The sequence below is a fragment of the Manacus candei genome, unplaced genomic scaffold, assembly GCF_025592945.1.
Source record: "Manacus candei isolate 608988 ecotype Guabito, Panama unplaced genomic scaffold, ASM2559294v1 h1tg000067l, whole genome shotgun sequence".
NCBI lineage: Eukaryota > Metazoa > Chordata > Aves > Passeriformes > Pipridae > Manacus > Manacus candei.
In genome coordinates, this window is record NW_026138115.1 from 3,748,230 (window position 1) to 3,770,571 (window position 22,342).

At 41.6% G+C, this 22,342-nt stretch overlaps 1 protein-coding gene across 3 annotated transcripts in view; it reads left to right on the forward strand.

Moving 5' to 3' along the window:
- The window catches only part of CCDC88C (coiled-coil domain containing 88C), a 103,166-nt gene that overhangs the window by 38,898 nt on the left and 41,926 nt on the right, over positions 1–22,342 (forward strand). For all 3 annotated transcript variants that reach the window (XM_051806579.1, XM_051806580.1, XM_051806582.1), the window contains exons 4-10: positions 4,233–4,302; positions 14,186–14,244; positions 15,881–15,964; positions 17,220–17,360; positions 18,054–18,238; positions 18,812–18,893; positions 19,309–19,467. In XM_051806579.1, coding sequence (XP_051662539.1) covers positions 4,233–4,302; positions 14,186–14,244; positions 15,881–15,964; positions 17,220–17,360; positions 18,054–18,238; positions 18,812–18,893; positions 19,309–19,467 — 780 coding nt within the window. The remainder of the gene's footprint in view (positions 1–4,232; positions 4,303–14,185; positions 14,245–15,880; positions 15,965–17,219; positions 17,361–18,053; positions 18,239–18,811; positions 18,894–19,308; positions 19,468–22,342) is intronic.

The following is a 22,342-nucleotide window of genomic DNA, read 5'->3' on the forward strand; positions in this document are numbered from 1 at the left end:
CACTCCAGAATGATTAGAAACTTTCAGATGGAGGGAATGAATATGTTTGTTCATGCTTTTAATAAGCCTAAGTGCTTAACTCTGTGTTTAGAATTTTGTCCTGAATCTTGTATGTCTTGATTTTTCCTAAAGCCCTTGACTACTAGAATCTTTGTGGGGGAATTTTTGTCTTAAGCTTCTTTCTTGAAAAAGTGATTGCAAAGAGCTTGCAAATGTGAAGCAACTGCACAGCAAGAGCTTAGACACCAGAAGGCTGCTAATGAGAACACAGCATTTATTTATTTATATTTCTCCTAGTGATTTCTGGGTAACTTAATGATGTTTCTGAATCCTTGGTGTACCAGTCCTGGAGTGCCTAGTAGCTTTCAGCAAAACTTACCTTTGGCTTAGGTGGTATCCTTGTTGTTTGGGTCTGCCCATTGTCCCAGCCTACTTCAGGCTCCATGTCTCTGGGGGGCAAGTGCAGCAGAGGGAGTGATCCAGGCTGAACACCCAGTGTGACCTTCACTTGAAAAGCCCTCCCTGTCAATATGGGGTCACGTAACTGCTGAAACTTTTGTGGGCTTCATTTACTGAGTCTGGGGTCTGGTGCAAATAGTGTAAAACTTGGGTGCTGATCTTTATATTTTGTGATAGTGGTGTGTAGAAGCGTCTGTTCTTGAAACAATCACTGCTGTCAAAAGATTTTTCACAAATCTCTTCAAGCTTAAAATATCCTGATCTTTGGCAGAGGAGCATTTCACAAACCTATGGACACTGCACTAAGGCCTGATGGGGATTTGTTTTGATTCCTTAAATAATGCTTCTGATACCAATATTATTTTTTTCATGGAAATCTCATGAAAAAAACAAAAAAAAATAGAAAAGGCAAACTGTAGTCTGAGGGAGGTACTTGCTGACTTGCAGTAGCTGGCTTCTGAATTGGTTAATGGTCTAGCTGTAAAGCTGGCAACTCAGACCCTAGTGGTTCTAATAATCTGAGAAATTGTAACCATATGTTGTTGCTGTAACCTTTACTGTTTGAACCGAGCTTTAGTTATGCTGTAAAAATGATTAAAAGGTTTCTCACAGGAGAAATTAGATTTGTTGCTTGTACAGTTGCTCTCCAGGGTACTCCGGGTTGTTGTGAGCTATTTAGAATGTTTGAAACCCCTGGTTTGCTCTCCAGCAGCTCCTGCCTGGATGTGTTGCCCCCAGCCATGCTGGTTGCCTGAGGCAGAAGGACACGTGCACACCATCTCTGCCTCTGCTGCCCTGTCTCACCGCTATGTTTGAATTTGAGCATAACAGCAGCCTTTTATATAATGCAATAGCGTAACTTGCTGTCCCTGTGGGGAAATATTGCATTTTATCTACCATTTCTTTTGCTGTCTGGGCTTCAGTGGTGTGTCCAGTTTAACCCCATGTCCAATGTAGCTGCACCCTGGGAGATGGTCAGGTCTGTGGAGCTGTTTGGTCCTCAGTGCCAGTTCACAGGCTGGAAAAGCACAGTTCCCTGCCTGAAGCCTAAGTTTGACTTTATAGGGTCTTCAGGGAGGAGTGGTAAGATGTGAGGGGAACCAAGAAACCAGGCTGAGGCACAGTGTTTTACTTGTCAACCTGTGTTATTGCTGCTTCAGAGAAGGAAAACAAGAAAATGTTGATAAGTGATAAAAGTTGAAGAATTCCTGATTTGCTCCTGGTAGAAGGGGGGACATTAGTTGTATTTCTAGATGTGGGATTTTAAGCAATGGATTTGAGATATGGACTCATTATCACAGCTCCTGAGTCAGTCACTGGGTGTCTGCTGAACCTCACTAACTTTCTGTGGTTTCAGCCCAGACAAAATCTGAGCTGAATTCATCCATGTATGAGCTTTCCCTTAACACATTTTTATCTCACACTTGCAGCTGTGTGAGTGGTACATTGGTTCACAGAGGATAGTTTATTAAACTGAAGTAACTCTGTTTCTTTGACTCTCTTTCCTTAACTTGAAAAAGGAGGGCAGTGACATTGACCTTCCTCTAGAAAGTGCTGAGATCTGCCAGTGAGCTGCACTGCATAACAGCCAGATATTATCATCACAAGGACTAATCTGAAGGTGAAGGCTTTTAGAACAATATAGTTATCTGTTTAAATATTTTATTTTAAATATAAAAAGGTCAGAGTATCACCTCTTGAAACAGTTTAATCTTTCAATCTGAATTAACAAATCATTCTTCCAGGCTTGGGGCCGGTTCAGCTTTTATTCAGTGACTGTCAGATTCTTGCCAGAAAATACTGAGCTCAAGCAGTTTTGCAGGCATTCAGTCATGGTTATGTTGGATTGTATACTCAAATAATTTTGCAGAAGGAGCTCATGGGAATGTTAACATCATAAAGGTTAGCTGTAATGTCTTTTGTGTCTGCCAGTTAAATAGCTAGTGATCTGATGATTACACAAAGACAACGCAAATTCCTTATGCATTCCTGCCTCAGTGCTGCTCCACATGCTGGGTGACTGGAAGCACAATTCTTTCTTTTTTTTTTTTTTTTGCCATGGAAATTGCTGGTTAAAGCTCAATACTTCAGTATATGCAAAGTCTGATTTTCTTTGTTTAGAGCCTCAGTGCCATGCTGTATTGTCATAGCACATATTACAGTCAAGCCATGTGCCATTACATCCAATAGTTTTTGCACCTGTTGTAGTAACAGATGCAAACAAACTTTATTTAAGGCATCTCAAATGCCCAAAATATAAAATCCATTTGGCTAATGAGTCAGTAAATGTTTGGTCTGCCTTAGCCAAACTTCACATTACATAAAGGTTTGTAGAGCCTTTTTTTCTTAACAGCACAGAAAGCCCTGTGACACAGGTATTTCTGCTTTACCCAAAAGATGAACTGTGGAGGAGTATGTTTTGATATGGATCAGAGGAAAAAAATGAAATGTGTTAGGTCCAAAACATTTTTTTTTTAGAATATCCACTCTGAGTGCTTATCAAGTGCTGCAGGCTTTCTGGATTGTTTCCTCTTTCAATCAGGCCTAATTTTCTTCCTGTGGTATAACTTTGAAAGCAGAGAAATAACAATGGGTAGCTTGGAGAGGAAGTGTTTGGGTGAATGGGTGATTGTTTCAGGAAGTGTGTTTCTGTGCTGGGCTGTGGTGCTTTTTCCCCTGGCTGTGAATGCTCTGCAAGTATCAATGCATGTGCCCTTCCAGTGGCCTAGGGGTAGGTTGGGAAGTGGAGACAAGCTGGGAAAAGGCACCTGCCAAACATTTGGTAGAGTTGTATCTGTGAACCTTTGTTTCCTGAATCCTAGCACAGCGTTTCATTCACACAGCCATTTTACTCCCAGGCTTCTTATGTGAAATAAATACTTGCCTGCAAAATGTTTTATTCAGATCATCACAGATGAGTGCTGGTAACTGCAGGTCAAAGCTAACAACTGTACTCCTGTTCTCTGTGTGTTTCTGGGGTACATGGCTGATCGTATTACTGTGCAGAGTCCCCAAGGTATTTATTTCTCCAACTTTAAGCATTTTGCCTGCACTAGGGCTTGTAGCCTTTCTTCTCCCTTAAACCATTCTGTCACTTCAGAGCTTCTTCAGGCAGCTGCCATTTAAATGTTGAACCTGATGCACCTCCCTTCTGTCACCTCCTCCAAAATAAAATGACCTTTAAATGAGGTTCATGACCTACTTAAATCTGTTTTACTCCCCATCAAAAACAATGCAAACAAATCTAGAACTTTATATCCCGTGCCAGATGCCTGTCAGGAGTTTTTCCTTCACACCCACTTCCCCAGCCCATCATTAAATTCTCGGACCTATGAAATAATTTGACCAGTTATTTGAGTTACTCAAACTTCACAGAATGGCTTAGGTACCTTTGATGAAGAAGCTGCATTTATACTCCCTGAAACATGACATCAGCTGTATGTTACACATCAGATGGATGCAGGTCATACCTGGGGTAAAGGCATGAATGATTGCTGTGCTTGGCACGGTCATGCATTTATTCTGATTAGTGCCATGGGACCCTTTAAGTTCTATATTAGCTGTAGTTAAAAGAGGTGATTAGTGTATGTTAGCTGTGCAGCCTGATGCTATCTTCAAATAAGGATTTCTCTCTCAAGTGGGGCTTCCTCTCATGACCTCTGACCTGCCAGTATGTTAAAAGCTTTGTAATTGATGGAGCTTTGTGTTCTTTGTGGTGTGATTGATTTGGATTCCTTCACGCTGAACTTTGCCTGTTGTTTTCTTTTGTTTAGGAGGTCCTGCAGCAGCTGATTGTGATGAATTTACCAAATGTTTTAATGATTGGCAAAGATCCTCTTTCTGGTGAGTAGTTTGAGGTTCTTCATCCCTCTCCTCTGTAATGCTAAATAAAATCTGTTTTGTTTTCTAAAGAGTTCTGTAATTCTATTCTAGTTTAGATTGGAAAACACCTTTAAGAGTCCAGCCCTTAACCCAGCACTGCCATGTCCACCATTAAACCACGTCCCTAAGCGCCACATCTCTGTCTTTTAAATACTTCTAGGGATGGTGACTCAACCCCTTCCCTGGGCAGCCTGTTGCAACCTTTTAGTGAAGAAACTTTTTCTAATATCCAAAAAAATATTCCTAAACCTGCCCTGGTGCAACTTGAGGCTATTTCCTGATGACCTATTGCTTGTTATTTGGGAGAAAAGACCAACCCCCACCTCACTACAACCTCCTTTCAGGTAGTTGCAGAGAACAGTAAAGTTCCTAGAGCTTCCTTTTGTCTAGGCTAAGTGACCCCAGCTCCTCAGCTGCTTCTCATAAGACTTACTCTCCAGATCCTTCACCAGCTCTACTGCCCTTCTCTACACATGCTCCAGCACCTCAATGTCTTTCTTGAATTGAGGGGCCCAGAACTGGACACCAGGTTTGAGGTGTGGCCTCACCAGGTCAAGCACAGGGGGACAATCACTGCCCTGGTCCTGCTGGCCATGCTGTTTCTGGTACAGGCCAGGATGCCACTGGCCTTCTTGGCCTCCCGGGCACACAGCTGCCGGCTGTTGAACAGCACTCCCAGGTCCTTTTCCTCTGGTCTGTTTTCCAGCTGCTCTGCCCCCAACCTGTAGCATTACAGAGGGTTATTGTGACCCAAGGGCAGGACCTTTACTGCTTTGAACCTCATACAGCTGGCTGCAACCCATTGATCCTGCCGGTGCAGATCCCCAGGCAGAGCATTCTGACTCTCCAGCAGATCAACACTCCTGCCCAACTTGGTGTCATCCTCAAATTTACTGAGGGTGCCTTTGGTCCCCGTGTCCAGATCATTGATAACGATATTAAACAGGGCTGGCCTCAATACTAAGCCCTGAGGAACACTACTTCTGACCGGCCACTAGCTGAATTTAACTCCATTTGCCACCACTGTTTGGGCTGAGACTTGCTCTTGAGGAACTCTGGCAACCAAGTCTCCTAAATGGGCCATACTACAAAGATGCTTTTCAATAAACTATATGTATTTGTAGGCAAACTAGAAGTATTTGAGCACCTCTGAATCTCACAACTTTGTCTCTAGAATGTAACACTGATATTATTTTTATATACCTGTACATATAAATATATATGATGCATGTATATTTGCATGTCATACACATGCATGTGTGATAAATGAGTGAGTTCTTGCCAATGCAGAATAGCAACTAGTTGGTTGGAAGTTATCTCTTCAGCCCCTGCTGCAATTCGCATGAGGAGCAGCTGAGGGCACTTGGTCTGTTCAGCCTGGAGGAGACTGAGGGAAGACCTCACTGCAGTTACAACTTTCTCGGGAAGAGGAGGGGCAGGCACTGATCTCTTCTCTGTGGTGACCAGTGACAGGACCTGAGGGAATGGCCCGAAGTTCTTTCAGGGGAGGTTTAGGTTGGATATTAGGAAAAGGTTCTTCACCCAGACAGTGGTTGGGAACAGGCTCCCCAGGGAAGTGGTGACAGCACCAGGCCTGACAGAGTTCAAGAAGCATTTGGATGATACTCTCAGGCACATGGTGTGGCTTTTGGGGATGGTCCTGTGCAGGGCCAGGAGTTGGACTTGGTGATCCTTGTGGGTCCCTTCCAGCTCAGCATATTCTGCGTGCCACAGGACAATCATGTGCTGTCTTTGAGGTTTTCTGTCCTATGTGCCTGTATAATGAGTTTAGTTCTGGCAATATGTGCACACCCAGAGTCTTGCAGAATTGCCATAAGGTGTGAAGTAACTGTTGCAAATGAAATGTGGGAGGATGGAGAGAAAAATACATATATGAAAATATAGGAAAAAGTTTGAAAGAGAATGGACAAAGAGAAAAACATTTGACTGGGCACGTTATCTAGACAATACCCGTGTCATGAGGTATCACATCAAAAGTAAGGTGGAAGCCCACGAGCTCTTGTCTGGGGTCCAGTGCGTTTGGTGAGACAAAATGAAAGCTGTTTAGCCTGAAAATGAAGTTGACTTCTTTGAACTACGTTTTTGAAATTAAACTTTTTGTCGTTGGTTTGGTTTTTTTGCATGTCCATGGTATCTCTGCCTTAGCCCTATGCTAGTGCAAAGAACAATGTATTTGGTTTTACCAAAGAAGGTAAACTTGAATGAACACTGTCAGCAGTGATGGGGAACGACATGGTAATCAGCATATCCAGAACAAACAAATGGCAAAAACCTTGGCAGAAGATTTTCTTTTGCTGCTTTTAGCAGCAGTAGAGTGCGTATGTACAAAAAAGGATTTGTCAGAAAAGAATGCTAGCAGATGCTGGATCACTGAAACTCATAGTCTTGGCACTTCTACGTTAAAATTGAGCTGAGAGTGAGGAATCTGCTTCTTCAGCAAGCAGATTTAAGTCCACAAGTCTTAATTCTGCTGTACAGGCTGCAGTTATGGGCAAAGAATGTCGAAATACAAGAGCTGTTGCTTTTCTTGGTCATATGGGCAGTGGGCTGCAAGCATCAAGAATGCTACTGAATAGAAATGTCTGGGCCAACACGGCAGTATCTCTGCTGGCTAAGTGTCAATGGAAAAGCCTGGCTGGTTGTCACAGCCATTCCTGAGCGACAGCTGGCAGGACACTTACAATGTGGTAACTACAGTTTTGGTTCCTGGGAAAGCTGCACACTCGAAAGCTGTCCTGTATTTAGCTATAATTTCCAATTGTTGTCCTGCTGGTTTTTGTCAGCACTTTAGATCTCTTTCTTTGAAGAAAGCACCTGTGTCTTTCGTAGGAAAGGTGCTGATCATGCATATGTTCTGGTGTTCTAGCTCCTTTAATTATAACCAGAAAATTTGCTTCTCTTTCTGACATCTTTTAAAATGTGGTGGCTTGGGCTTTTTTGTTTATTCTCTTCTTTTTTTTTCCTTAATATCTTTTAAAATTTATTTTCTTTATTGCTGAGTTTAGGATTGGCATTATCCAGAACTTGGGAAAAAAGGATAAAGAATGCAAAAATGTAACTTCTGGATGTCTAAAATTGATGGGGTATATGTGTATAAAAAAATACTAATTTTGCCATATTATGTAATGATTTTTGAGAACCAGTTCCCAGCTTAGATGCTACAGAGGAAGGTGGTGAGCAGAGAGAGACATGAGATGTATTTGCTTTAAAGAATCTATTCATGGACGAGAGTGTCTGAGGGACAGGATTTCAAGAGGAGCTCACCTTAATCATACCCTTAGGTAGATGATCACTGGTAAGATGTGCTGAAGAAATGGTTACAGAAGTGGAGAACTAGAACTTCCTTCAGGAAGAAAAATCTGTCTAAGGGCTGATAGGAAGCTCAGAAAGAGGAAATAGGGAGGAGAAGGCTGAGGAGAAGTTAGTAAAACCAATAGAAAAAGCTGAATGAAGGAATAAGCTGTGATGAGCAATGCGAGTGAATGATGACCAGGTGATGATGTCTTTGCTACTGTCTTGCAGAGGGGAGTCAGAGAAAGGCAGGAGCACTTGGGAGGGGAAAACCAAGTAAAATAAAAATATTTTCTCTCTATCAGTGAGAGAGCTAAAGAAGGGCTGCAGATTATGTGGAGATGTGAGGACGAAGTAGTTATCAGCATGGGAAACAGTGCTTCTGGAATGAATACAGGGAAGCCCCAGGGAAAGCTGACAGAGAAGTGAGGAGGCTGGGAATGACAGCAGTATGGGGAGAAGAGATGATTGAGACAATTACTTGTGGGAGGGCTTAAAAGCAACAAGAATGGTAGAGAGGAAACCACCTTCTCTGTCAGAAGGACAGAGACTGAGAAGGAAAGAGGGTCCCGGAGAGGACAGCTGCAAAGACAATGCTGGGCAGTGGGGGAGCACTAGCAGCTGGAGACTGAGGTGCAGGTGGTCTGCAGGGCTGGGCTGGAGAGGCAGTGATGAAATCCCAGTTTGATTTGATGAAATCTCCCCCCTGTAGGTAAGTTACCTGAATAAACGGTCCTTCTTGATCAGAGGAAGAAAAATCAATCCCATTATCACATTCCTGGAACAAATCCGGTGTTGCTTTCTACTGCTTGAGCTGGGAAGGCTCCTAATGACTGTATTAACTCCATGGGTCCAAGACCAGAGAGCTGTTAGATCATTCAATCTGATTCACTGTGTACAATTTCAGTGGTTTATTCCTTGTAACAAGCTACATGATATTTTGCTATGCAAGTTTTTCAGAGCTGTCTGTTCACCAGTGCTATCTGCAAATTTTACGTTTTCCTTCTAAAACACAGCCAAAAGTGCTGTGCACGCATTAAATTATAAACTGAACAGCTCTTAGGCTGTGAATGCTGTTCTTACCACTTAGCTTCCATTTGGCACTCATCAGTTGGGACTATGGAGGGCTTCTGCAGCTCTGCTTTGAACATGAGATTATTGGAAAAACAGAGCTGTCACCACTAAAAAAGCAGTTGGGCTTTTGCATAGGAAAAGGCACATGTCTGCTGGGTTTAGAAGCTTTACTTGGTTTCATGTACTCTCAATAGTTTTGTTCCAGGCCATGGGCAGTTTTGCCTACTTCAGTTCATTCGGCCAAAATAGCAAAAACATTTGTAAGAAGATGGCGGCTTTACTGTTTCCTAGAATATAGGGAGCTGAAAATAAACTTCAAAGTTTAATTAAAGGATTTAGAAAATTTTCCCAGGAATTTGACTTGCAGAACAATGCAGCTGGTGTTACAGGATTTGTTCTCTTTGCTGCACTGTATGGTAGACAGCTACTACCATTAAGTTTCCTCTTTGTTTTTGTCTTTTTTTTTTTTTTTTCTTGTTGAACAGCTATTTCAATTCATTACTGCACCACAAATTCCCCTGTGCTCAATAAGAGAATCATTCAACCTATTCATCATCTATGACATTGCTGTAATCACCTTTTCATATTATCTCTGGTTTTAGTGTGCCTTATAAATGGCCACCCATTCATGTGGCCGCACAGAGAATATCAGTTTACAGTACTGGTCACGAACCTCTATTTAGATGCATTATTTAATTTCCTAGTTTCTAGACATCCTTAGGTTAACACTGCTAGTGAGCGTGCTTGGAAATTGTTGGCAATTAATCTTTTGAAACAGTCATAATTATTGTGGGGGGGATTTTAACATTTTTTTGTTAAAATGAGGTTTTACTTGCCTGAAGTAGGCTCATTTCTGCCTCTTCAAAAAGCTTTGCTAGTTAGATACACTTTTCAAATTACATGTTCAGTTTGAGAATGAGAGAGCCCAAGTCCCTGCTAACAAGTGTCTGTAGAAGCTGTTTTCCATTAAAATTGTAAAAGATGTCTGCTCTCACTGGGATATTTTTCATGTCTGATTTCCTTCCTTACTTTGTTTTACAGTCCTCCAGAGGCAGAAAGGTCCGTAAAATATAAAGTTAATAACAGAACACTACCTCAATAGTGTAAATTTAACATTCAAGCTTTTCTCACTCAGGATGTTGCTACAGTTGGGAAAAATGGCACCCGTGTGTTTCCCCCCTTCTCACCTTCCCCACACACCCACCACTTGCTCCGTGTAGCACTACACGTGCTGGCACTCCCTCTCCTGCGCTGGAGTAACATCAGAGTAGAAATACGGAGAAAGAGACAGCAAAAGCTCAAGATTGCACATGCTTGGACCCTCTGGTTCCCACTTCCTCTGACATTTTTCCAACCCCCTCTCATTTTTTGCATTGTCTGTGTTCTCTCTGTACCTTGATCTTCTTTTTTGTTGTTGTTGTGTCTCCTAATCTGTCTGCCTGCCTTCGCCCTGAGTCCTGCCATCTGTTTCCCACTCTCCACCCCCTGTGAGAGCGGAGGGGTCTCCTGGCTCTGGCACAGGGAGGTTCCCAGGATGCACAGGTGGTGCCCGGGCTTTCCCTCCCTTTATTTTCCAGAAAACCTGCTGGTCCTCTCTCGTGGTCGGGAGCAGATGGGCTTTCTGCAAATCCCCCAGGTGGCTGGCTCCCTTGGAGGCACAAACACGACTCGAGAGCAACTGCCCTGGAATTTAAAAAAAAAAAATGTAAAAGAAAAGAGTTTGTTTTTCAGTTAGCACCTTTCTCTTTAAGTGCTAGTTTGAATCCTGTTCATTCAGCTTGTGGGTACCTCTGCCAGGAACTGCCTCAGATCGAAATGTTTGCATCCTAGGTCATAAGAGGACACTGTCTTGGTAAGATCAACTAATAAGCCTGAGTAGACCCAGCAGACTTACTTTCCAGGTGTCTGGGAAGGACTTGTGTCATCCATCATAGAGGAGTGGGCACATTCCTGTTTATGCAGGTGCACAAGGAACTTTACCATCTTATTAAATTAGCACAAGTCAACCTTTTTGAAAAACACCTCACAATCATTCCCTGTTTAGGAGGCACAACAGAATCGGGGATAAAGATCCTGCATGCGTTGCAGGATAGATGCAGGATAGATGCATTGTTCTGAGTGTAGAATTCAGCTGCTGCACTGTGTAATAATCCTACAAGTGCTTCTGACTTACTTAGTCACCTTGGGCACTCCACTTAAGTGTGTGGTATCTCAGCTCTCCTGTGGGTGAGATGAAAGGGAAGAGGGATAATTAATCCATTCCTGGGTTGTTCTGAGGTTTAATTGAAAACTCTCTCCAAAGCACTTTAGATTGGTAGAGAGGTTTTTTCGTACTCATACTCTATTTCTTCTAAAAATCTCCTGTCAATGTTGTTAATCTACAAGGCTTTAAAATGTTACTCAAACCTAGCTTGAGTATGAGTGATCGGAAGTGCCTTAATGTCAACAAGCTGTCTCCTCCTCATGGGAAACAACTTCTGAATGAAAACCTAAGAAATTGAACTCTTTAAAACTCATACATGGTCTTCTGAAACACTTGTGTAGCTGGTAGATCTGCTAAGTGGACCTTTCAACTTTAGAAGTGTTTCTAGTGGGTAGTACAATCTCATTTTCATTACATGTCTGCAAGCATAAAATAATTTATTAAAAAAGAAACCTTGGAAAAATACTGACAGCTAAATTTTCAGTGCAAGCTGCCAGTGGGGAGAGCAGACTGCCAAATGTTATGTTTAAAACAGTAACAAACTAATAATCTCATGATTACCTTGAGTCTTAATTTCTCAGTTCTTTCTGTAAACTATAGCTTGTCGTTCCCTGCCATAGGTTGTCATGTCTGTCTCAGCTTCTCTTCCTCATGGGAGGACTGGAGTGGGGGGTAAGGTCTCAAAGTGCTATTTCCAGGCAAGGTCAGTCCCTGTTGGGAGACCAGGGTTGACCTTGGTTAAGTTACTTTGCAGTAATAGCTGAAGGTGTTTGACCTCACAGGGGTCATGCAGTATCACCTATACCCATCTGTTATCTAGAGAATGGGAGAGAATAGCAAAGCTTTTGGTGCAGGGAGGTAGGTTTGAATGGCTTGAGTAGCTCACATGCCTTTAGGGTGGTATAGATGCTGTCACTGTTGGGAAGTATTCCTGGTGTTTCCTAAAATGAGTGATTTCAAGCCACTAGGCTCACTCTGAGGAGAGTTGTGATGCCATGATACATGAATTGGAATTTATGGTCAACAGATGAAGGTGGCCAGAGCACACAAGGGTTATCACTTGTCTGGTATGATCCAGAGCAGCAGCCTGGTGGCTACTCCTTCAGTCTCTCATGGAGATGTTCTGCCCTGAGTAAGTCTGGGAGACATACTCAAGTCACTAGCTCTCCATAACTTAATAACTTGCTCTTGTGTCCCACAGGCAGGCTCTGCATTTAATACCTGGTCTGGATCTGCTTTGAAGCTGATGCAGAATGAAACCCAATGCTGAAACTCTAGTGAGAATTTAGTTTCTTGAAAATATACCTTCTGACCAAAGTAATTGTTCCTAGTAGTGCCCTCAAAGGAACTGTACATGAAGTAACAGATTTTTTTTACTGTTGCTGAAGGAGCTTTTTTTTGTGTTGCTGTCTACGCTTTCCGATCATGGTACTGAGATTCATACAGAACAATCAGACTTTCACAGACTGAAATATAATTTGTATATTAAATTGTAACTTTTCAGGAAAGAGCAAACCTTGTATGCTGCTAGATACAGGGAGAAAAGTAAGAATGATTGTGCATCTTTCAAAACCAGTTTTTAAATATTCCGCAGGGAAATAAGCTATATTGTATATACAGAGTGAAGCCTGAACTAACATGTTTTAAATATGCCTGTTTCTGTTGAAGAGAAGATTTCCTGCTTGCAAAATCTTAATGGTTACTAATGTGGAACTTGGATACTGAGAATTGTGGTATTCATTTGTGCAGACTACTGATAATTTCTGTAGGGTATTCTTGAAACATTTTGAAGATGAACATTCCTAAAAGTTGTTAAAAAATTGTTTAACAAGTAAGGTATGTTTAAAGACTGGCTCAGGGCACTTGTGTGCCCTGAAATCAGGAAATTGGAAAACAAGTTACTTCCTTAGCTGCCTGCACGTGGCTGTGCTGGCTGCAAGGTTCTGCGAACGGCAGGAACCCCGTGGTAATTTAGGTCAGTGTGTCTTTGTGTGGCTGTGGGGCTGCGGCAGCTTAACTGATGAGTCAGATTAACTCCCGTTCCCTGGCCTTGGGTCCTGCACATGCCTCTGACTTGCTGCCAGTGCAGCCTTACAAGGGCATAGTGTTGGTAGAGGAGTACAGTTGCTCTCAGAAATTAGTATCTATTTAGTGATAGGAGCGACTGAACACCCAAGTAAAGCAGGATGTATAAAATGAAAGCGTTAATCCCACAGTTTCACACCCTGTGTCAGGAAGCATGCAGATGTATAGGGATGAGAGAAAACTGTATATGGCCTGTTTTGTTTCTCTTTTCTTATCTTCCCCCCAGTGTGGATAAAGACAGGCTTTTCCTGAACCTAACTCCATGAAGATGTTTTATATCCTCATTGAAGCTCCTTGCCTCCCATCTCCCTTTGTCTAACTTGGATATGCATAACTTTCTTTACTACCCAACAATCCATGTTCACTTTGTTGAAACGAGCTCTGGAGTTGGCACAAAGCTGCACCAGTTCTCCTTGTGAGCCTCTTTCCTCACCTTGGGCTGCTGGTTGCAGCAGGATTGCCTGCAGTGACAACTGGGATGTGTCTCCTCACCCCAGGGCTCCCCAGCATATGGTCAGCTCCATAGTAGCCTTCCTGCATCGGTCATTCTCTGTCCCTCTTAGCACATCAGGTTTATGCTTCAAAGTGTGAGCAAGCTTTGATGCAGAACAGAGGCAGAATTTATATGCTAAAACATCTCTCAGAGAGAATTTATGTGCACAGAATGGTATTCAGCTTTGGGAAGTCTGAGTGGCAACTGTTTACAGAAAGAGAATTTAGGGCAAATTCTTTCTTTGAGAGTAGCCCTCCTTTGCTCCACCCAGGGTGTTTTTCTTTTATTTTGGTGGGGTTTTTTGGAGAGAGGGAAGAGGTGTTGGTGGTTTGGTGAGATTTTTGCATCCTTGTTAATCACAACACAAGAGACGAGCATTGGTCATATGCACTGAACTATTTAAAGGAATTTTTTTTTTCGATGTATGATCAGAAAAGCCTTAGAAAATAATTGGTGAGGATAGCACATGAAGGAAAAAAAGTCCTGCTGTATTTGGGATTTTTAAACTAATCCATAAGACCTGTATTATTATACATAAAGTATGATAACTTTATAATTGCTATATATGTATTGTTCAGAGGTCTTATTTCTCTTTTCAGGCACATATTTTGGAGAGAGTCACTTGCAAGTACTTTATCTGTCACACATGTGTACTGATTACCTTTTTTCTTCTCTAGGTAAAAGTATGGATGAAATTAAGAAGCTGCTGTTGTTGGTTCTGGGCTGTGCCGTGCAGGTGAACATTCATGAAAAATAAGCTTTCTTTGACTCTGTTATTTGTTCCTGGACTGAGAAAATCAATCCAAAGATCAGTGCTGTATGAGCATATCTCGAGTTCAAGACCACTTATGAGCTAAATTGTGAGAAACACAATAGGTGAAGGAAAGAAGTGCAGGGGAGAGGAAGCACACTGTGTGATAGCAGTACCCTCAATTTGTTGCCAATGCTTAATCATCCACAGGATGTGTACTTTTGCAACTAAGTAATGCACTTTGACAACACAGTGGGAAGAGATAAGTTCTGAACAGTGTTCTTGATACCGAGATTGTTGTTGGTTTATTTTCTTACTGTTTTAAAATACAAAGGAGAACAGTACATGTTAGTGCCAAACAAATAGATAGTCTTAACAAGTCTAAACATTTGTTTAATGAATCCTGATTTTACTTGCATAATGTTTTGATTTAGTATTCTGTGTAGAAAATACAAAATTAATAGATACTTTGTATATTAGTGTGGGGATCTCTACGTGGCATTTGTTAAAATGAGAGGCAATGTATATGGGAAACTGCAGAAATGCACAGCAGTTACTGGATAAAGAAATCAGTGTTCTGCCCACCAAACCTCTGAGGCCGTAAACAATGGCCGTGTTGCAGGCAGGCCTATGCTGATAATTGACCTTGTTTGTAGGGCAGTCTAGTGTTTTTGTCGTGCCTTAGGATACTTACTCTGCTCAGCTGTGTCAGCTCAATTATGTCAGGGTAAAGCTGTCTATGTATGGCTGCTCTGAACTACGTTAGTGTTGCATTGCAGCACAAAGAATTGTTTTGGCAAGCTGCTGTGCATCCTCAGTCCTGTTTGCTGGTTCTTCCCAGTGAAAGAAATGGTTGAGATTCAGAACCAGGCTCCAAAAGGACACTGTAAATGAGTTTAAAAACAACCTTTAAGTACTGCTTAACTTATCCACAATGCAGTGTTGTTACGAGGAGGCAATAACGTTGTTAGTGCACAATCACAGATATACAGATAGCAGATGTCTGCCTCTTCTAAAGCCTTAAGTAAAAGATTTACTAAAATCTGTTTGTCTGACACATCACTCATTTTTATCCTGAATGTTTCGCGTTTTTTATCTAAAGCATATGTTGATTTAGTCCAAGAAGCAGCATTGTGCATTGATGTGAATAGTACCTAAGGTGATGCATCTCTTTTAATTGCCAAAACGGAGCAAAATACAAACAGCAAAGCAGGCAGGTTAAATGATGCAATGTAAATGTAGGTTTACATTTGTGCAGCTCCATTAATGAAACCATGATGATTTCCTCTGGCTGTTGCCCCACCTCTTGATCTCATTGCATGTTGAACTTGTTTTTAAAGAGCAAAACCAGCCATTTAACTTAGCCTTAATTGTACTGACTATAAAAAATTTAAATAATTTATTGCATAATTTGGTTCATGTTCCATATGGAGCAATGAAGTCTTATACCTTCCAGTGTGACAAAGAGTAGATCTTGAACAGTCTGTTGTTAGAAGTGTAAGTTGTTTGAGGTTTTGTTTTGTTTGAGTTTGTGTTTGTTTTTTTTTTTAATTTCAATGAAAATGATGCAGTAAGTTTTAGGATATATAGTGCTATTTCAGGGTATGCTTTCTTTTAACAGTGTGAAAGAAAAGAAGAGTTTATTGAAAGAATAAAACAACTGGATATTGAAACCCAAGCTGCCATTGTGTCACACATACAAGAGGTGGGATTCTTAGTATTGTCTGTTTTGTATCTTTCCCTTCTTTGATTTAACAGGATATTTTGCTATGAAACTTTAATGCTTGGAATTTCATAATGGATTCATGAACTTCCCAAAAAAGGAAGATTGAGTATGTTACTGCTGTCAGATTATAAGAAGAAGATGATAAGTGCTGGGAACATTACTTGGCTCAGTGATCTTTTAAAGAGATGCAGTGGTAAATGAAATGCCTTGCTTGCCACTTATAGACTATGTAGAAGGAATTGTTGTAAGGATACATGTGTAATATTTACAAAACCCACGTGTGTCTTAGGAGCCGCAGTGCCTCTTGCATGACGGTGTAAGCACTTGGTCCCCAAGCCTTGGGGTAGGTGAGACACAGGCTCCCCCGTGACTTGCTTCAGACAGTGACCTCTGAGCTTAGATGGTCTTGACAAGTGTACTCTACAGCTGAAAGTGGACATACACTCTTTTTAAAAAGAAGCTTGATCCAATGACAAACAGGTTTCTGTAGAAGGAAAAGAATACAAGTAGGTGTTAGGAGCCATCTTACTTTGGAGAACCAAAGGACATCCATGTGGAAGCACCCCCTCGCTGGGAATGGACACTGACTGCAGCCAGGTGTCAATGCATTCAGGAACTTTATTCTTAGCACTTAACAAAATAGTTCATTAAAAGAAATCATGATGAACTAAGCACATGGTTATGACAAAAGCAGGAACAGTCTTTAAGTGAGCTTGATAGACTTGCCTGATGTTTCTGCTAAATGATTTCAGAGGAAATCAGTTTGGGTAAGGTAGCAGATAAAAGGTACACTGCTAGCAGCAACCAGAGACATTTCTGCTAAATGCAGCTCCTCCCAGCTGTATCAACTATAAATTGCAAATTTATTGAAAGCAGAGATTCTACTCAGTGACACATCAGCCTAACTGTTCAGTGTGGGATCAGTCCCTTCCCTGTGATGACCACCTCAGGGTCAGTAAGACAGTTGCATACTTCTAATATGCAAACACACATGCTATTGATCATAATATTTGTCTGATCACTTTTAAAAATCAGACTTAATAATTATAAAAAAATCTAAATACCAAAAATTACTGGGTCGTGTTACAGTTAAGGTATTTGCAGCCTAGGTATGGTGAAATGTGATATGATTTTTAATTTATCAGTAGAAGAACCTGAGGGATGCAGCATATAGAGTAAACAAATTTACAAATCAACCAGTGAAAAGACACACTTTTTTGTTCCTCCTTCCTAGGTGACTCACAACCAGGAGAACGTCTTTGACTTGCAGTGGCTGGAGCTCCCAGATATGGCCCCAGAAGAACTAGAGTCTCTCTCCAGGAATATGGTTTTCCACCTCAAGAGGCTCATTGATGAGAGGGATGAATGCACAGAAGTACGATGGCTTATCTTTCCCATATAGAGCCCACGAGATGCAGCAGATTCCCTTCTTTTATGTCTTGTTTGTACAGGTTTCTATTTCTTCTGCACCTTTCTACTACACCTCTGAAAATCTGTAGAAGTGTTTTGACTTTTCCATTGATTCTTGTGTAAACACTAAGATGTGGTGAAATGATTGATGAAGGGGAGCAGTGCAGTCTCTCCATGAAGTGGAGAGACCAAATGTCTCCACGTGTCTGTTCAGTCATTAATCTTCTAGTGCTTGCTAGTCTCTCCACTGGTATCTACCATCATGGGCTCCACTGTCTTCTCTAGGCTTTTTGATTCATCAGTTCCTTTCCCTTCAGATTTCTGGAGGAGCCTTCTTCCCTCCTTTAGCCTTTTAATTTTCTGTCATGCTTTTGACTGTGATTTTGTTAGTTAAAACTGTTAGTTGTTACAGGTTTTTATGAATTCTTCAAGAAAAGCAGACTTATTTTGAGCATTGGAAAGGGAATGTTTTAGTGGACTGAGCATAGTGGAGATTCCTTTCCTTCTTTGTGTAACCTTCACTCCTGGCTATCACTTGAATACTGTATAATGCCAGACTAATAATATTCTAAATTTATAAATAATTTCTAGATGTTTTTAAAACAATGTATAAATACACTGTTATCTCTTGACACTACATAATCTTCTGTATTTCCAGGTCATTGTAGATCTCACTCAAGAGAGAGATTATCTGCAGTCTCAGCAACCACCAAGCCCTCTGAAAGCACCAAGTCCAGATTCTTCACCAAACCCAGCCAACCCTCTTTCCAGTGAAGACAAGCAGCACCTCACAGTTGAGCTGGCAGACACGAAGGCTAAATTGAGAAGAATCCGGCAGGAGCTGTGAGTCACCAGTGATTTGTGCTTCTAGGGAGACTTCTATATAGAGTCTTATGCATCCTGAAAATGCAGGTGCCTCTCAGCTTCAATACACTGGCCTTCACAGAAGCTCTCAGAATCACATCCTTTAAATCTTTTATTCATAGCAGTAGGAAGCTTGTATGTGTGTTCCATCTTTTCTTTTTTCTTAATTGGTCTTTAAACAGAGAGTGATGGCTACCTCCATTCTTCTTTTTGTGTCATCTCTTCCCCCCTTCAAAATGCCAACTGCTAGCTCTACTTTCTCAGTTCTAGTGGAAAGTCCAGAGGCCAGTGGAGCTAGCTATGACAGCAGTAGCACCAACGAGATTTAAACAGAGGAACTTACTATAAAATTAGAGTTGCAAACTCAGATCCATGATATACATATGGAATCATAAGGAAATGATGACGCTGTCATGACAAAGAAGCTTTGTGTTCAGAATATGCTGGGAGATTTTTTATCTTCCTCTACAGATTCCTAGCAGGCTCCATATAATGAATATTGTTTTAGGAAAGAAAAACAACTACTTACTAAGATTTTTCTAATCTTTTCAGGGAGGAGAAGTCTGAGCAGCTTGCAGATTCTAAACATGAAGTTGAGCAGCTCACCCTAGAGCTGCAAAAAGTAAAACAGGAGGTAAGATGGATGCTGTTTAATAAAGTCCCATTTCAGTGTGAGGCTAAAAATACTACTATGCTGATTTTTTTAATGAAGAAATCAAGGTACTCCAGCAAGCTGTTTGATGATTATGGCTATGGCATAGCAGTGCTATGCTTTCCACTTAACTGTTGAGAGCAGTCTCATCTGCTCACCTTGCAAATAGCCTAGTAATGCCTGAAGCTCATGCAGCATCAGGCATTAGTAATGTCAGAGGTCCAATAGGCTGAAGAACCTCTCTGTCTTGTAGAGCATTTACTGGTAGTAGGAGAATTCTCTTATTCCTTAACGAGGAGAACTGTTTGTCTACACTTAGTAGGTAAATGCAAAAAGTTACAGTTTAAAATACATGTTTACAAGATTTTTCTCCCTGTTTGTTCCTCACTTCTCACAGAATGTCCACCTTGCCTCAGATGCTCGCTCTGCCCGAGCGTACAGAGATGAGCTTGACTCTCTGAGAGAGAGGGCAAACCGTGTGGAGAGACTTGAGATGGAACTGGTTCGGTGCAAAGAGAAACTTCATGATGTGGATTTTTACAAAGCTCGCATGGAGGCAAGTGAAAATTAGGAGAAAGATTTGCTGAGTAATCCTTAATGTTTGGCTTTTGTTGTGTTACTATTCCTGTGTCATTTGTTATTGAGCTGACCATAGCAGAACATCAGAGCAAGTAGAAATTTCATAACATACATCACACCTGTTGACTGAGCAACATTAAAACTTCTTTCAGTAGAGGAAGGACTTGGTGCACACAAAACAAATACTCATTAGTTTTAAAGAACTGCTTAGTTCAGCATTATGTGGCTAAACAAGATAGACCTTTTTGTGGATGCTTTTTCTAGAGAGTCCAGATCTTTAGCTTAGCTTTAGGTAAATTCCCTGTGTTTCAGAGTTGTTCCTTTGACCAACATTTTAAATGTCATGTATAAATTAGCTAAATGGATGTCTGGGTGCTTTTCCTTAGGGGATTTGTAACAGATGCAATTGTTGTTAAAATGGCATTTTTAAGGATTATCTCAGATGACAAATGCTAGCCACCCCTTTTTGCAACTGTTGCTTGGGGTAGAAGGGAGAGAAAATTTGGGTCTTCCCTAGTGCCATGAGTGGGGTATGTCAATGAGAAATGTATGGCTTTGTTCCAATAGTAATGTCACTTACTCAACTTAGTCACCTGCAGCTATGCCCATTCTGGAATTATTAACTGAATTAGCTTGGAAAGGACCTTGGAGGTCATCTAGCCCAATTTATTGCTTACAGCATGGCTGTAATTTAGGTCAAACTGCTCTTACTTTCTGTTCTTTCAGTTCTTTGAGACATTCACACCAAAACCCTCAATAATACACATACATAGCACTTCAGCCAAAGTGAAATAAATATCCAGACTTGCTGAACAAATGGAGGTTCAGTAATTGACAGCCTCTCTATAAAATTAGATAAAATCCTAGGTCTGAGGGAGAAGAGTGATGTTACCAGGCCTCTGGCTGAGAACACAGACCTTATTTTTCTGCTCTATAAACTCTACTTTGTAGATGGTTTTTTTCTTTTCCCTCTCTAACCCAAGGGTCCAGCTAGCTGCTGCTTCTTATGAATAGGTTCACTAAAATGAATGGTTATTAAATGTAGTAAATAGACTACGAAAGCCTGTCTTGCCTCTCGGTAATTCCCAGTTTACATTAAGGGGGTATGAAGCCCTGTCTCTCTCTGTTTTCCTCCCTCGAGCTGGCAAATAAGTCCTGGCACACCAGCTATCAGCGTGCCATCCTGGCTCTTACCTTTTGACTGTGCACTGGAGATACCAAGCTTCTACCTGCTGCTCAGATAATTTAGCTGGAGCTAGGAGAGGGGCTTTTAGTGTCATCTTCGTCTGAGATCAGGGGAGTAGCTATTTGTGTTCTTGAGTTCTCAGCCTCCTTGCTTGTCCTAGAGCCAGTGGATTCATGCACTGCTGTCTGCATGCTGATCTTGCTTAGCACAGTGTTCAGTAAAGAGTCCTTCAGTTTCAAATTCTTCCAGCTTTCCTCGCTCCCTTTTCTACCCTGTCCGTTTTTGGTGAAACTATTGAACATCAGAGGTGAGGCCTGGCTCTCCAGGAATACCTCCCTTGGAATACTGTTGTGGTTTAACCCCAGCTGGCAACCAAGCCCCACACAGGCACGCATTCACTACCCCACCAGTAGGATCAGGGAGAGAATTGGAAGGGTAAAAGCCAGAAAACTCAGGGTTGAGATAAAGGCAATTTAATATGGAAAGCAAAATCTGCACACATGAGCAAAGAAAAACAGGGAATTAATCTACTGCTTCCCACAGGCAGGCAGGTGTTCAGCCATCTCCAGAAGAGCAGGGCCTATCACACATAACGGTTACTTAGGAAGACAAACACCATCACTGCAAATGTCTCCCTCATTCTTCCACCCATTTTATATACTGAACATGTTGTCATATGGTCTGGAATATCCCTTTGGTCAGTTTGGGTCAGCTGTCCCAGCTATGTCTCCTCTCAACCTCCCATGCACCCCCTACTTCCTTGCCAGCGTGGCAGTACAAAAAGCAGAAAAGGCCTTGGCTTTGTGTAAACCCTACTCAGCAATAACAAAAACATCTCTCTATTGTCAACTCTGTGTTCAGCACAAATCCAAAACACAGCCCCATACTAGCCACTGTGAAGAAAAGTAGCTCTAGCCCAGCCAAAACCAATACAAATACAGCTGTGAGACAAAGAATATTTCCCATTAATATGGCACATTTCTAATTTGGAGCCACAGGGTGGCCTCTAGCAAAAGTTGTTGCTATTGTAGAGGCTGAGCTTTTCTAACATGCAAGAGGATTGCCCAACTGTCTGCAGGGTGCTCTGTGGTCTAGAATAGCCAGTGAGTTTCACATTCTCACCAAGCCCTCTTCCATCACTGATGAAGTTTTGACACAGCCATGGACTGCCAGCATTGAGCAGTGGCAACAGCAGGCAAACTCCATTGATCTCAGGCTGATGCATGCAGAGGATTTCACAGGGCATGATTCTGTTTTTTTATGGTCATGGAGTAGCACAAAGGCTGTGCATGGTAGCCAGTGTCCAACTTTCCATGGCCCCTCAGTTTTATGTTGAATCTGTCTCAAGTCCTCTGCTCCTCCAAAAGAAGGATGAATGGCTGGGGTCAGTACAGTGTCTGCTTAGATTTGTTCAGGAATGTAACATGGTAAAGATTTCTACCACTAGACAGTACAGTACTGATTCATCTCATGGCATTTACTGATTGCTGCTGCCTTCCTAACCTCTAACTTTTAAGACCTGAATCATGCAGAGCACAGCAGTGAAAATGTAGTTGTATACAGCATCAGCCACTTTTCTACAGTGATGTGATACCTTAGGGCTCAGAGGGTCTTGATAAGGTTGTTAATAAGCAGTGCCAAATCAGTAAGTGAGAAGACAAAGTGG